The sequence below is a fragment of the Pygoscelis adeliae genome, unplaced genomic scaffold, assembly GCF_000699105.1.
Source record: "Pygoscelis adeliae isolate BGI_AS28 unplaced genomic scaffold, ASM69910v1 Scaffold84, whole genome shotgun sequence".
NCBI lineage: Eukaryota > Metazoa > Chordata > Aves > Sphenisciformes > Spheniscidae > Pygoscelis > Pygoscelis adeliae.
Genome location: NW_008824754.1, coordinates 924,681 through 941,621, shown reverse-complemented (window position 1 = coordinate 941,621; position 16,941 = coordinate 924,681). Strand labels below are relative to the sequence as shown.

The 16,941-nt window shown below is 38.9% G+C and overlaps 1 protein-coding gene across 2 annotated transcripts in view; it reads left to right on the top strand.

Annotated features, from left to right (window-relative positions):
* Nucleotides 1-16,941, top strand: part of DLG2 (discs, large homolog 2 (Drosophila)) — a 671,422-nt gene that overhangs the window by 633,419 nt on the left and 21,062 nt on the right. For both annotated transcript variants that reach the window (XM_009323461.1, XM_009323460.1), the window contains one exon: nt 14,970-15,069. In XM_009323461.1, coding sequence (XP_009321736.1) covers nt 14,970-15,069 — 100 coding nt within the window. The remainder of the gene's footprint in view (nt 1-14,969; nt 15,070-16,941) is intronic.

Genomic DNA, 16,941 nt, shown 5'->3' with positions numbered 1-16,941 from the left:
AGGTAAAGCAAAAGCAAAACAAGGAATTCATTCACAAGTGCCCCTGGGCAGGCAGGTGGTCAGCCATCTCCAGGAAAGCAGGGCTCCATCACGCGTAACGGTTACTTGAGAAGACAAACGCCATCGCTCCGAACGTTCCCCCCTTCCTTCTTCTCCCCCAGCTCTATATGCTGAGCATGATGTCATATGGTGTGGAATATCCCTTTGGTCCATTGGGGTCAGCTGTCCCGGCTGTGTCCCCTCCCAACTTCTTGTGCCCCCCCAGCCCGCTCGCTGGTGGGGTGGGGTGAGAAGCAGCAAAGGCCTTGACTCTGTGTCAGCACTGCTCAGCAGTAACGAAAACATCCCTGTGTTATCAACACTGTTTCCAGCACAAATCCAAAACATAGCCCCATACCAGCTACTATGAAGAAAATTAATTCTATCCCAGCCAAAACCAGCACAGTTATACAGAGAACTGGTTTTTTATACCATATGCCTTTTCATTTCACACCTTATTTGGCCAGTGACTCCAGAACATTGTCTTATGGACAAATACCCGATTTCAGTTCCCAGTGGAATAAATGTCATGCCTCTCACAATCTCTCAATTTTTAATGCGTGTGTCAGGGTGCATGGGAGGGAGTTCAGTGCATGATTAGTGGACTAGAGAGGCTGCTCAGTGGGGTGCTGAATGGCAACGAGGCGCCTGCCGAGAAAGGGGACTGCCCCATCGCTCCAAAATCTCTCCCAGCGGCTCTGCTGCACATCAGCAGTGCAGGTCCTGGGCTGTGACCCACACCATATTGCTCCATCACTATCCATTAGTCTTTTTTCGTATGCAGCTAGCTCGTCACCCACAGTTCTTTTCATATTCCAGTCAGATCACCTACATTGCACTCAACCTGCCCCTTCAAATGCCTCTGAATGTATTTATTATGACAGTCAGAAACTTGATAGCATTTAATAATATTTCTTATGAGCAGATTCTGTTTACGGATCCCACGGCCCTGCCTGCAATGTAAGGTCACCCTCTTGCTTTATTGTCATTTCAGCAACACTGCACTGAGGCATGAATGAAAAAAGCTAAAATTGACTGAGATAGCAAACCCAATATTGTGGTGTAAATAAAGCCCTCTGCATACTCAAAGCACCTCTCCTCCAAATGTCAAAATCCAGAGACTGTCAGGACTTGATATGTAGGACACATTTTGACAGCTTATTAAGTATTTGGAAAAAAAAAAAAACAAACAACCCACCTATTTCCAAACAATTTATGCTCTGGAAAATCATGGTATTTTCAGCCCTAGTCATCAAATCAGGGAAAAACTGGTCTGTAAGGAACATCAGGTGGTCACCGAGTCCACCTCCTGCCCGGAGGGTGTCTTCTGTACCTTCCTCCTGTCTCACAGATTTCTCTAATCTCTACTTAAAGACTTGCCATGACAGAAATTTCATATTCTTCCCAAACAGTCCGCTCCAGGTCTTCACTCTCCTCATCATTAGAAATGGCTAAACGGCTGCAGTTTAAGTCTGTGGTTATTTCTTCTTCTATCAATGTATATGGAGACTGGATTATTTGTCTTCATTCTCACCAAGAAGAACCTGCAGTCACACCTGCCCTGGTCTCAGGTGCAGCATCTGTGCTAGAGGTTCATCACGGCAGATCTGGGTGCATCAATGCAGAGAAAAAGGTGATAATCCCAACTGAATCGCTGCTTCTCAGCAATTAGAAAGCATAAAGATGTATTAGACTATCTATCCTCTCTCTCTGCCAATCGAAGATTGTTTCTAATATGTATCAGTGTTTAACTAGGCTTAAGTTTTCTAAGTATAACTTTTCACCACTTTTAGTGAGAAACTGTTCTCTAGTCCATAATCAGAAAGCTTTCCACATATTCAGTGTATTTTTACCAACTTTTCTTTGTACTCCTCTTCTAAAAATATTTGACATAATGAATGGATTTCTTAAAGTGATTGGTACTGGGGCAATAATAGAAGCAGAAGAAAATCCGCAATCTGAGCATGTTTGAAAACCTGCATCTTCATTGTGGAGCTAGCTGCTGATTTGGAGAGCCTGGTAACACACACTCACCAGTGGGTTACATTGTGCTGACAGAGAAAGAGTAGATCTTCTGACATGTCCCAAAAATCAGTTTTCCTTATAAAATAATCCAATTAATTGCTTAATCATGTTTGTTTTCTGAATTCCCTCCAGTCAGTAGCAAAATGGTAGTTAAGAGAGATATTGGACTGGGAATAGCATTTCTGCCCACGTTGGTGTGCATTTGTCCATGTGTATGTGTATGAAAAGAGAAAAGGAGGGGCCTCTGCCTTTTTTTCCCCCTCTAAATTTGGTGATCAGAAAATAACAACAGATGCTGAGTAAAAGATAATGGAAGTGTCAAACACCAGAATGTGTGGGATCACAGGTGGAGTGATTTACTAAGAAGAGAGGTTGAACATAAATTAAGCAGCATGCACCTACTCACAAGGATGATAAGGAGGAGGGTTAGCGAAGGTGGCGTAGCCACTGAAACACAATTGAATATTCTTTATTCTTGGTCTCAGCCAGATTTATCCCTCCTTACCGATCTAGCCCGACTTTTCTCTGTGCTCCCAGTCTTTCTAATTTCTTGTTGCTATTTAATGGAAACAGCTGCCTGTGGGGTATTTTTCAAAGATATCTGAGCACTCTTACTGGAGTAAGTGCTCAGCTCAGCTATAAATTGGCCTCCAACTGGTATTCTGATCGTTGCTTAGAGAAATGATGAATTGTGTAGCTGTAATCTTCGGGAACTGGAGGTACATATGCCTGGGAGCAATGTGCCTGGGAGCAATCTGCCTGTGTGTACTTACCTGCGTAATCCAGCCCTTTTATATCTTTTCTAGCCTGCCACTACTGTAGTTTTTAAGGAGCAGGCAGTGAATAATGCAGCTGCAATGATGTTGTTCTATTTCTATACTTACCGCTATTTTTAAAGGCATTGGGTTAAAGAGGGCAGAGTGAACTGCGGTCAGCTCTGTTGCCCAGGGTAGCAGCTGGAGGACAATAACCTGGGTGCAGTGCAAGACTGGGGAGCAGCAGGAGAGGGCTGCTCCACCGGGACCCGAGGGTGACAGCAGCCTCTTGGTCCACAGCCCTGTGGTTCCCAGAAAGTCTGTAGTGATGAGTCAGGTCCAAGCAAGCCAGGACGTCACGGCAGTAAGGTGAGGTGGGATGGCCAAGGCGCAAGGCATGGCACAGGCAAACCGACAGAATAGCCCGGGCAAGCACCATGGGCTGTGGGAGTTTGTTGAACCTACTTGTCCTGCAGACACACGTCCCACCGGTGTGATCCCAGATGAGATCATGAACAACCAGGACTGAGTTGCTGTTTACTCTGTTCTGTGACTATCAAAGCACTTTAGTTTGGTCCAAAATTTTCTAGCTTGCCCTTCTTATGACTATTTGAACAGCATTTGCTACCAGTAGGCTGCAAAAAATGATGTTAGGCTTACAGTAATGGTTTATACACCTTAACTACCAATTCTGACTAATTTTGATCATTAGAAATAAAATGTCAGTCTTTGCAGTGTAATTAAATTTTAGTTTAAAAATCTTTTTCCATTCCTTGGTGCTTCCACTTGCAGTATTAATTGAATTGAGTATTCTTTTACTTCCATTACATCATGTTTCTAATGTACTGAAGACAAAGAGCCTTCCCATTAAATGCAGTAGAAGTTGACCTGAGTCCTAGTATGTGTTTTTTGCTAAGGATTGTTATATTGTTTTTGTCACATTATAAATAGTAGACACGAACTAGTGTAAAAAGTTAGAATATGAATTCAGTCCCCCAGCTTAGAGACGTTTGAAGTGAAACTTTAGTTTAGGCAGACTCTAAAAAAAAAAAAGAGTATTTCCACTCTGATCTGATGTGATTCCTAATCACATTTTAGCATTCCTAGTAACATTTCGCATCCAGAATGGTTCACAGTGTGGCCTCGGCTGTATAAACAAGGTGACTCTTCAACAATACTCCAACAAACACATTGCAATTTGTCCAAAACAAAAATGTTTTATTGTCTCAGTACCAGACAATTATGGGACACCCACTGCTATTAAAAATAATTAATAATAATTCCTAGCTAAAATATGCTTCCATTAACCACTTATTTATAAGCTTCTGGAAAATGTCCAAGGAGCACATGCAGAGATGAGTCGTAATGTTCTAGCTTGGCTTTTACCTGTCACAAAAATATTTTACCTGCACAATTGGAAAGCCTGATATATGGCTTCCTGCAGAAATATTATTTACACATGATGGTGGGACAATTCTCTAAATATTGTAAAACATTAGCTGATTTTTTTTAATATGAATTGGCTGTCTCCTAAATTAATATTTCTCCACCTCAAAAATCCCAAAGTGAACAGCTCTTCCTTTCTTCACGGTCAAGAGCACCAACCTGCCACTGTTGTCTAAAAGAGATGTGATGAATCATGCACTGACTGTAAAGGGAACCTGGGGTCACTACTTCTGCCCCAGGCACCTACGGGGTAAATGTTTAAAGCCAGATGCAGTGGATCCCATTTCTGTGAGCCTTAACAGGGTGCACCTTCTAAAAAACATAGCAGCCATTTCAAAACACAGTGAGACAGGGTTATGGCCCTTCAGTGCTTCACAAGGCTAAGGTGTGACAAAGATTTGCAGTCCTTATCTGCTTTATCTTGATCGGATATGATAATCTAGACTTTAAGAACCACAGGGCCTTATTCAGACTGTGCAGTTTAAAAGCCTAACATAGACAGCTCAGCCATTTCTTTTGGACGAATCTTTGTGCTAGTAGTTGCAGTGAATAAACTAGGCACTTGTAACAAGCATTCGGAATATACTCTTCCATTACCACTTTGCCAAGTGCAAAATATAAATGCTTGCATAGGTTAGGTTAGGTTAGGTTAGGTTAGGTTAGGTTAGGTTAGGTTAGGCTAGGCAAAGCTATCTTGAAACGCATAGGGGTAAGCCCTCTGCTCAGCCCAGCATATAGCTACTGCGGTGTCAATATGAATTATATGGTTGCTGTGGAGATAGTGCAGGCTCCTGAACTTCTTTGCTTGTATACCTACAGATGGAAAAATTACGGACAAGAAAACCCCCTTCTACTCAGAACTGAGCTTTTTATAGAAAATCATTCTACATGTCATTTATTTGCAAGAGTTGTGAATCAGTATTTTACTGTACACTCCCCTGTCTCAGAATGATTGAAATTTGCTTCACTGTAACCAGCGAATAAGAACATTTTATCATGTGTGCAACTTAAAATAAGCTTGGAAATCATTCATGTCATGAAATTTCTGGTTTTACATCTCCATTATTAATTGACATAAAATCTTTTACAAAACCATTGTTTCTGCAATATTGGAATTTAGTTGTTACTCTTTAGCAATCATTCAAGAATGCTCCTCTGTGATAAAATGGAAATTAATGACAAGGATAAAAAAGTAATGGGAAATCATGTTGCACAAATTCCTCATCAACTCGTTCTTATAGATAGGTCTTTATAAGAAGTTAAAAAAAGCTGGTGGAAATTATTAAAAGCAAATTACTAAGCAGAGATATTTTCTGCACAAGGATTTTTTATTGGCACAGGGCATTAGTAGGTCTGAAGATGCTGTCCAGAGCTTTGGTGTGAAACTGCCCAGTGGAGGGAGGAGGAATAAATTGCTCTTCTCCATCTGGCTTTGTTGCTGTCTTGCTTCTTGTTTTCTCTCTGTTGGATTTAAGTTCTGGAAAAGGCTGCAAGACCTCAGAAATGGGTCTTGCAGCCTTTGGGTGCAAGACACCAACCATTGGGTGTCATGGAAGAATCAGATCTCAGCATCATTCCTGCCAGTGCAGCCTGTATCTTGGAGGAGATGCCTTCTCCCGGTGCCAGAGGAAAAGCTGGGTCTCATTTGTCCAGCTGCCCTTGCTCTTTCATGCATCCTCCACAGTCCTGTCTTCACGTCTCAAGACAGCTGGAGCTGGTGCCAGGCAGTGGATGCTGGCTGCACATCTGTTTTGACCTGAGCGCGTATTATTGGGCTGCCCTGACCGTTCCCCTTGAGCTGAACATATTTCGCTCAGCGTTTCTGCAAGGTACATTAGAAATAATGCTGTCATCAGCATCTAGTTCATTCATGTGCTGATGTAATCAAATCCAGTTGATAAAACAACACATAGCCAGGAAAATTTAACTGTACAATGTCTCGTTGCTCCAGGATATCTTGAGGCACTCCACAAAGACATGCAATAATTTAATAATAACGTCTGTTGGGCCCAGGTCCCCGTCAAAAGTAAAGGAAAACAAGTGAGTATTCAGTTTTAATTTATGCCATGGTAGCAGCGTTGACTCTAGCAGGGAACTGGCATGCCTTAGGGAACCTGGTTTTCAAAGTGGTGAAACAGTTCAAGAAATTGTGAAAAATACTGTCAAGTCAAATTTGAGGCTTTTACTCAGCTGAAGCGAAGAAATATGTTTTCGTAGCTTTCTTTTAAAGATCCAGTAGAAGTTTTTCTTCGAAATTAAAAAAAAATTGCTAAAGTAAAAAATCTTTGGGTCTGTTTTCCTGTTAAAAAAAAAAAGAAAAGACATTTTGCATTTTATTGAGAAGTACAAATTCTAAATATCTGCAACTTGTAAGCATAATGGAATAGAGTAGCAAATGTAAGAAATAAAGACTTTGGGGTTGAACTTGATCCAGACGGTGAAAAATGTTTCTGTCTATTGGCAGCTTGTCAGTCAAAGAAAATACTGATAGAGTCATTTATTCAGTTAATGAGCAATTTAAATACACGTATTTCATAGATTTTCCAGTTTCTTCAGCCTGATAATTGTGTGGAGTTTATTTATAAGATAATATTGTTTCTTAGGTGGCCATAATGTTAGGGACTATAGTATCAGTGTTCTCTATGCCACAACAAATGTGTGCCATCCCTGCTTAGGTAAGAGAAATGTTTAAGAGAGTCACTGACATAAAGATATGTAGTGTAATGTTTAAATTGGTCACAGATTAAATATAACATGGTGAAAATTTGGTAGCACAGGTAGAATACCAAAGTTTACACCAGAGAGTTAATTGCTTTTCTGCTAAGCTGTTCCAGCAGAAATTTGTGCTGAGTTTACCTTCATGTGTGTGCTATTCTTATAACTTGCTGTCTAATGCCCTGAATTAAATGGTAGGAAATTTGCATGTATGTATAGATAATGTCACAGTTACTTGGCTTTTCTTCTACAAAAGTGGTTGAAAAGAAAAATGTATAGTATTGGCAATGGATATTGTCAAAGAATTAGAAACAGAACAAAGTTTTCTTCTAGTAAGATTTCACACAAAGCTCCAGAAGAGTGGAGTTAAGCGTTAACGCTCATCAAGATGATACCGTCCCTATATTTCACATCTTTATTTCTGGCTCATTCAAATTCAAGCAGTTCAGTTATGATTGACTTAGTGACTCACAGGCCACGTTTGGGAGCTTATAGGGACACAGGAACTGCCAACCTGGGTCAAAGCCAAAGTCCACCTAATTTGATATCTCCATCTGTGAGACTGGTAGTGTGAGGTTCATTACTGGAAGATGTAGGAACTTCACCTCCTACACAAACTTCACACGAGTCTTTTAGAGATTGACTTTGTTTTTGTTTGCCCATGCCTTTATTTTTTATAACTTTAGCTATAAGGCCTAAATAAACCAATGTTTTAAATGAAAACCATGAGCCTGGTATGATTCACTGCCTCCCGAGCCAGATCTTTGCCATAATTCAGCCTGCTACACCAGTCACCTGTGAGTGCAAACACTCTTCCTTTAACTCAAAAGGGCAGTTCAAAAGATGTCTGCTCCAGTTATCTTCCAGTGAATAGTTTGAAGGCGTGTAGGTATTGTAAATCTTTCTCCACTACTATTTCACAAAATAAGAGTAATAAAGGTCTTTATGCAACTTATTCTGTTTGTGCAATGGTCCATTTTATGCAGTAGTTTACACTTGCACAAGTCAAGTCCACAGAACTTGATTGCACAAATAAATGATTCCCCAAAAAATAGTGATAAAGGAGCAATTTGGGTTTTTTTAACAGCATAGATAACTAACACCTTCTCCAGCTTTCTTTACGAGTAAAATTAATTCAAAAGATTGCATAGGGGAGACCAAACCCCTCAATTTCATTTGCAAATCTAAAGGAAACACCAGCAGTCAATGGGGAATCAGAGTTAAGAAAAAGATATGAGAAAATATCTGATCAAAACTGAGAATGAAGATCAAGCTGATAAAAGTCCTACAATGTACACTGTAGGAAAATCTGTGGGTCTGGGCTGGTGATCAGACAGTCCCAAAACTTTGCCAAGTGCCCACCAACATTACTGTTGATCTCTGAGGCTCTTTCATCATCATTGTTGCACAAAGGATGCTGAGACAGGTTCACGTGCACAAAGATTTATTAGCGGGATCAGTAGCTGGTGGCATACATCAGCTCTAGCAGGGAAAGTTACTTTCGGGAAAAAAAAGATAAGAAAAGAGTAGAGGAAGATTTGGGACAACATAGCCAAACATCAAATACACTTTCTAACTCCAGAGACAGCCTTGAGAAAGGAGAGGAAGACTTTCACACTGCCCATATGACTGTCGTGAGCCCGGCTAGGTCGAAGCCCATGCTGGAGCCCAGCACAACTCTGCGATGCCGGATCTGTGATCATCTCATCACAGAAACACAGACATTAGAGCTGGGAGAGGCTTATTGCTTAGCTCTTTTCCCTTCACCGCCCCCTTCTCTCCCAGCACAGCAGTGTTATTCCCCATAGTGCTTAAGATTAGCAGATTTGTTTTAAATGTGAAAAATTATCTAGGCTTTTCCACTTCCCTTGGGGCAGATTATTCTACATCCAAATTGATTTCACTGTCAAGGAGCTTTGCCCTTTCTTGTTTTCACACTATTAATTTCAGTGTTGCTGCTTGAACAAATCCTTCCCACCCTCTTTGTATACAACCTTCAGATACTTGTAAATGACCTTGGCTGTCACGTATTCAAGGTTTTTACGTTGGCATTTCAATCCTGTGGACAATGATCCAATGTAAATTAGCACAGATGAGCGCTCCCTTTTTAATGTGATTCATACCTTGCACCAAGATAAATACATCTGCAGAATTGGAAATACTGCTTTTACATGCTTTCTTGAAAATCTATTAGTCTTTCTGTTCCCCTGGTAGTTTGTGTTGTTTTTAACTGTTGTTTTGTTAGGAATTAAAATTGAGTTGCTGGCTGACAGGTGGCATTAAGTCAGTCTTAAAAAAAAATCAGTAAAATTTCATATTTATGAATACTAAACAACACCACCCTTGTCTGTAGAAGCTAGACAGAATGGAGTTTTTAATCAGGCTTGTACTTTTTCATTTTGGATTTCCAAGATCCAAATCTCCCTGCAGCTTCATGGGAAAACTAAGCAAGCAGAGTTAAGCAGAGTTATCTTCATCTGAGCTTCTTCTCACCCGAAGTTTGTTCTCACTTATCAAAACAGATCATGGTGCAAAAATTCAATATGGAATGACTGTAGTCCAGGCTTTTTTTTTTTTTTTTTTCAAATACTTGCAGTATCTAAGAAAATTTAAGGTTGAACTTAACAGAATAAGGACATCCTTCCCCCTGCATCTCATAAAAAGACATAGAGAAGTTGGCAAGCGTTGCTTGCCAGCATATAACTGTGTGGTCAGACTGCAAATGAAAGATATACATCTTCAGGAATATACTGCGTGGTCACTATACAACCAGGCCTACGGTTGCTACTAACAACTTCTTAGTTTATCTTCTGCATGCCTGCACAGACATCATTAGGAGCTCTGTGTGTGTGTGAACCCAGTCCATGGCCAAGTTTGTGGTTACACCAGGAAAGCACGAATGGCTCAGTAGCATTAGCTTTCTTCTAGACTTTTTCAGGTCACTTAACCTCAGTATACTCCATTATCTTAATAAAAGAAACTACCGTGGCCTCAGTGATAGCATCCACCAGGTCATAGTGCTGACCTAGTCCCCACAAAGTGCCTGTAAGGAGGGCACTGCTATGGTCCCGGTATTGCAGATGGAACAATGAGGCAGAAGATCCCAAAGTGCGGTTTGACCCATGTTCCCCAGAGCATGCTGCCACGCTAACTGCAAAACCACTTTTCACATAAAGCAAATATACTAACACAGGATTGTCTTCAAAAGTTTGTTCTGGAGACTTCATATTCATCATGTGTTTCAAACTGCTAAGTGAAAAAGCCCACTATAAAAGCAGAGAGGTGATATATATGTTTGAAAGGAGAAATGACACTGAGTATCTGTTACAGTCCAAAACTTTTCTTTCTGGTATCAGTGAGACTTTTCGTTATGATGGGAGATATTTAACATGTAGAGATTTAACAGTGTTTGAGTGCCCAAACCCTTTATTAAAGTCAGTGTTCAAACAGAGTAAAAGAATGTCCCTAATACAAAAAGTGTGAATTAAATATAGAGAAAAGGGTTGCAGGGACATAATGTTGCTGATAAATTTTGTAGATTTTTGTAGAATGCTGTATAAGTGAGGGCTTTTCATTTAAATTAGGCCAAAACCAGGTATTAAAGGAGAAGAATCAAAAAACCCACGGCGGATGAGAAGCAGCAAAATGGATGAACTCATATACACTGCTAGACCAATCTCAGAACAAGACTGATACAGATAATCACATAACATAAAAACCAGGCTAAAGCTTAGCTCAAACCTGCCTAAAAATAGGTGGTAAATGAAATTTATCTACACCCTGTATAAAAGAATTTCACAGCCAGTGTTCTGGAACAGCTTTTTCTCAGGTGATCCACTAACACTTGTTCCCAGCTCATGACTGAGGATTAGCACTGGTTGAATGAAACAGCAAAATAAAGTGTTCCCAATGTATTTGGGAGTTTAGTGGCTTTTAGAAGATATAGTTGCTTTTAGAGCTTTTAAAGCATCAAAAGAAATCTTTCCCCAACATATTAGGCTCTTCTGCAAAGCGTAAAGAGGACAACCTCTATCAAGAGCACATCTGCACTAAACAGTGTGGGCTGTGAAAAAAACCTGGGAAGAAGCTCAAAGTAAACAGTGATATAGTTGCCTATTGCAGTATGGTACAACTATCAAATTACTGATGCACTATTCTTTGCGATGTTTACCACTATAAAGCAAATTTTGAAATTGGATTGTTTATTCAACGTTGCATGAAAATTTCCTTTAAGAAAACACTATCCTATTAGCTGATGAGTAACGTGTATATATATATATATATGGCTGCTGCACCTAGGGAAAAGCATTTAGAATACAAAAATGATGTTGACACAAAAAAATACCGAAGGGAGTTCTTAAGAAGAAGGAACACACAGTGTCTTAATGTCTGTCACAACCAGGGAAGGTTGGTATGTGTAAGCCAGACTTACATAACTGGGGACATGTGGGTCATTTGGTCAACCAAGAGCGCACATCACAATTTTTTCCTGGCTTCTTCAAAACACAGTCTATGCCTAAGTAGCATCAAACAAGAATTCAAGCCAGGACATCGGTGAAAGCCTTTCTCCCCTTTTTTTCTGAGAAAAGACTCTTTTTTTCATCACAGCTCAAATGTTGTGAAGAATGACCTCACTGTTCAGTTGTCAAACAGTACTTGAAAATTTCATTTGCTTTTTAGTCTTAGGCGCTTGCTATATAAAGTGCCTACTAATGCCAGTTCCTAAGTTAGTGGTAGTCTGGGTGAACTGATGGCAGTGAGGTGTAAAAGTAATCCGTTGTACAGATTTTTCACTGCAACTGAAATGCCCAAGTTATTTGCCATTACAGGATTTCACAATATTCATGGCAAAGAAATTGCTACTTATACAGGAATCCATTTTCAGGCACTTTTTCATTGACTTTCAGAAACTCTGTCTGCATAAATACTATTGAATCAAGCCTGAGCTTGATACCACAATTTCAATTCCAGTTGCATGCAACTTCTGCATTGGGCTGAGAGATGCAGGCAAATACCTCTCTCTCATTTATCCTACGGCTGTTTCACACCTCTCCAGCAGCATAGGGAGACCCTGTGAAAACTGGCTCCAGAATTTTTGACAGGTCTCAAAGTTTCCATTTTATAGAAATAAAATCTCTCAAAAACGCACATCTGAATTTTGTAGTTTAACCCTACCACCATTCCTCACATGCATGATCCTTTCTTAAAAAAGAAAATATGTATTCAATGTTGGTCTCTACTCCTACACCAACAGAACAAAATCTGGAATTAACACAGTGTGTCTAATAAAAACATGGTTTTATTCTGTATGAGTCTCCCTCTCCTCTCTTTGCCAACCCCCCTATCTCTATACATTAGAGATATATATTGTGGTATCTATATGAAGCATTTTGCTGGGTGTCTGCAGGATTTCATATCCTTAAGGTGGAGACCATCAGCCTGATTTTAATCATATTTATATTGGATACAAAATCAAAATCAAGGCTCATCTTTGGTTTCTTGTGAAGCAACATGCACTTAATGTGCAAAAAAATACATACTTGGTAAGCCCATTCAGTTAATACCAAGGACTAATTATTTCTATAAGTTTGCAGGATCAGACCCAGTTTAGTCTTTTATAATATTTTACAAGTTTTTTTGTTATTTTAAATATAATCCCTATGACTACATTGTGATAGTATATATGGTCATTAACGTGAATATACACATTGATTAATCCATAGAAATATTAACATATGCATAAACATATTTGCTTATCGATATTAATAAACTGAGTCAGCTTTATTTTAGGAACAAGGCTTTTTACTGGTGTAAATGCAGTGACACAGTTGGACATAATAGTCACCTGCTATGAGTTGCCAGATTTTGATTGTCCAAATTGAGGTGGAACAATATCTCATTAAAAAGGCAATCCAATACTTGAAATTGCAAAAGGAGAAAAAGTTTATATAACACTATAGTATGCCTGTCTAATTTGGAATATACTGTTAGATCATGCATAAGCTTGAAAAAAATATATGCTTTTCTGGTGAAAATGGACTTTCTGAAGTTTTTGCTATAGACTGTTGGGTAAAAAATTGAAAAAGAATACTTATAAATGTTATTTATCGTATAATCTCTGTGAAACACAGCATGTTTATTTATCAATTTGATAACATTCTCTTTAATTCCAAAGTGAAATGGCATTTGGTAATGAAGTGATTGTCATTTTAAAACCCCTTTGTTTTTTGAGGTGCTATTGTGTAGATATATATATATTTTCCCCTTTTTAAGTGAAATGCCTATAGTATTACTATGTCAAATTCAGATGAATCGTGGCAAACAACATTTTCACAATGGGAAATGTTAACGTGCTACATTCCTTTCTTTGGAAAAATAAAAGAAATTATCACAGAAAACACATTTTAATTTAATTATATCCTTTAGGTCATTAAAGTGATGTAATGTGCATGTCAGTCCTCTTTTCATCCACAGATTACCTTAATCCTTCATGTGCATTTTTTTTTTCCTCTGGCTTTCTTTCATATTTGCTTTATTTTGAAATTGCATGCTGTCTGGATTATTTGTGCATGATCTCCACATTAATTTCACATTGACTGTTTACATACTCTGAGAGATTTTCATGTATCATTATTCTACATGTGCATTTTTTTTCCTTTGTTTTCAGTTACTGAACTTTAAATATGCTTGAAATGTAAAAGTGGCATGAAACTTTTGTGACACAAGTAGACAACTATTCTCATAGAGATTTTCAGCACCTAACTTCACATCTTTCAGAAATACATATTCTAAACCACATTTTATGCTGTGCTTCCAAAATGTAAGAAAATTAGTTATGTTCTGAAACTCTAAATCTATTCCACTTCAGAATTGGAGCCCAATACTGGTTATATTTCATTCGAGCAGTGACAAATACATGAAATTGGTCCTTTAAATGAGTCAGGAAGGTCTCTGCTCTCTTGGAGGTGATCACTTGCGAAGTCGTGTGTCTGGGCACTGCATATGTTCAGTATAGGAAACAGCCTAGGACATTGTCTGATGGACAACACGGACCATTTCAGATAAGCACTATCTGCTGCTCCGCGTAGATCCCCTCTGGAAATACCAACTTCTCTCAATTGACTGTATAGGGACCCTAATTCCTCATTTAGTATCTGAAATAGATGTCCCAAGCAGGCATATCCTGCTTTTACATAGTACAGTGGCATAAGCCCTTGTGATTGTTTATAAAGTCAAAGGTTTTCTCATGTAAAAAAACCAATTTCTTCCATATTAATTCCCCATTTAAAGAATTAAAGCAATATATGTTGCTCAACATGCAATGAAATACTGCTTATCAGCAGAATTCCATCTCTAAATCACATAAAAAGAGAAGCATCTCCAAAGGAACATAATGAGTAAATATACACGTATAAAATAAAGCAAAGTATTTTTTTCTTAAATTATGGGGAAAAAAGCATTAAAACACACTTAAGAAGTTGTTGATTAAGAGGCCAAATAAAACACTATGAAATCAGCAACAGTTACCAGAAGAAAATACTTGATTTTAATTGGCACAGAGCTGAATTCACATACCTACTACAAGTAAATCAAAAGCTTCCGCTTCCCTCTTTACAGCCTATTCTTTTTCAGCCAGTTAATTAATTCTGTGCACAGTCTGCTATGATTAAAGATGAGTGGCTTGATCTCAAAGCATGCTGAACCATCTGTAGCTCTTTACCTGAACAAGCCAAACACAATAGTTTCCAAGTAAGGAGCTGGAGGTTGTGATTTGACACCTCTGTAATCAAATCAATCCAGTCTCCAGGGGCTTTGCCTTCAACCCGCAGACCTCACCGCAACCACCTCTGATTCTTTGCAGCCGCTTGGTTTGGACTGATTTGAGTCACTACAGTTCTCTCCACTTTTACAAACTAGTTGTTTTGTCAGCATGAGTGTGACAACAATTAGACGTCCCTGTTTTTGCCCCATGCCTTTTCTCCTTCACAGTCATTCAATGACAAGCGTAAAAAGAACTTCATCTTTTCACGAAAATTCCCATTCTACAAGAGCAAGGAGCAGAGTGAGCAGGAAACAAGTGATCCAGAACGTAAGTAACCTCTTGGAGACGATGTCACATGCAGCAGCACAAAAAATGGGTGACACGCATGATACCAGTATCCCACACATCTAGGCAAATATCTGTCATAGGCAGGCAGGAGAGGTATTACTACTGTGACCAATGTGTGACTGCAGTTTGGATCCAGCTGGTCCTTCCTTCCCTGGAAACATCATTTTCAGAAGAATAAAACAGTGAACTTAACTTTTGGAAGAGCAAATGTGTCTCCTCAAAGTTGTTGTGGCACCTGTCATAAATCCAAACTTGTCTCTGATTAAATATTCCCAGATCAGAACTGGCTCAAAATAATGCAAACGTGATTTCTTTCACAATACTAAACTAAATTAATATTTTTTTAAAGATCTGTTCTGATCTCTTTTTTGCCTTTGACATTCTCCAAGTTGATTGCCATGGGCAGCTTCACTGAAAATTTAACAATTAAATGAAGTAACCGTGCTAACAGGTTAAAGAAGTAAATCACATCCTGGAATGTGTATCTCCGCAGGCATTTACTGCTTGCTTAAATTGTATAGAGGACCAGCATTATTAAAAATATATGCTGGTTCCAAGCCCAAATATTCACTTTTTTCTTAATAATTCTCTCCTAAATTTATCAGGTGAGGATCGTTTCTGGGACTTTATTTATCTGGTTGTTCCTTCTTCCTCACAGCTCCAAAAGCCATGTATCATGGTCACTGCCTCTTTCATTGGCTGCATTCCTATAGAATATGGGTTTAAAGTTGTTTCAGAAAGAAAAAGCAGGGATCCAGATTGCTCAATCAACATGGTCAGTCATGGTAGTATCCATTTCAACGCCACTGACTTCTTCCTTCCTCTTCTGCGGCTGTTCTTCCTTTCTCATTGCTCTCTCTGGGGACTTCCGTGCAGGACATCCCCGGATTAGGTGACGACGGTTATGGAACAAAGACTCTGAGTAAGTTCCCAGGAATGGTCACTGTAAATCTTTTTTTGTTTTGTTTTGTTTTGGCTTCTGTTCCTTCTCTGAGGACCCTCCACTCCTAGCATGCACAAGATAGAGTTTTATTTGTTACCCAGCTGTGAATGCATTAAAAATGTTTCAATCGTTTTGTTCTGCATGATGATATTAAATAACATACAGTGTATCAAGCAGACACTTTCACTTCTTTCGTAATAACACCTTTTGTTTCTGACAGTATGTTATTGTTCCCATCATGGCAGTTCTGTAGAGTAGCGTACCTAGAACTCGTTTTGCTGCCTAGACTGTTCTTTTCAGCAACAATCCCTCCCTCTCCATCTAAAGGGAAAGTTAAATATTTTAACTTGACCACATCCTGAGGAGAACAATAGAAAATTATTTTATGCTGTTGCTTCTGCATTTTCAGCTTTTTGCATGGGAGTGTTTGTTACTTTGCTGGATTTTAGATTAGTATTTGTTATTAATGGAAGAAGTCATTTGCAGGCTAGAGAAGACCGTGCCTTCTCCAAGGCTAATTTTGGACCCATTTCACCATTAGCAACCTATTCTCTGTCATGCAACCTTAATCAATTTCTTTTTCTGATGCAGCAATCCTGTCTCAAGACTTGGCATTGCAGAATGTGTAACGTGTCAAATAATTGTTCAGAAACAATTTTGCTTCCTCGAAAGTTAGACCAGAAAAAATTGTATAGAGTGAAATATTTGCAGCTGATTTCTATATAAATAGCTACATTATATTCTGTATCCAGAGCTAAATAATTTAAACAAAATGCCATTTGCATGTGTTTGGCTGCTTCTTCAGTTCTTATTCTTTTTCTTAAGCACCAAGTTATTGGAGCAAAATGTGTGTGAATGTTAACACTGCATCACCTACTGTTTTGTATATGCTTTTTAATTGCAGGAAT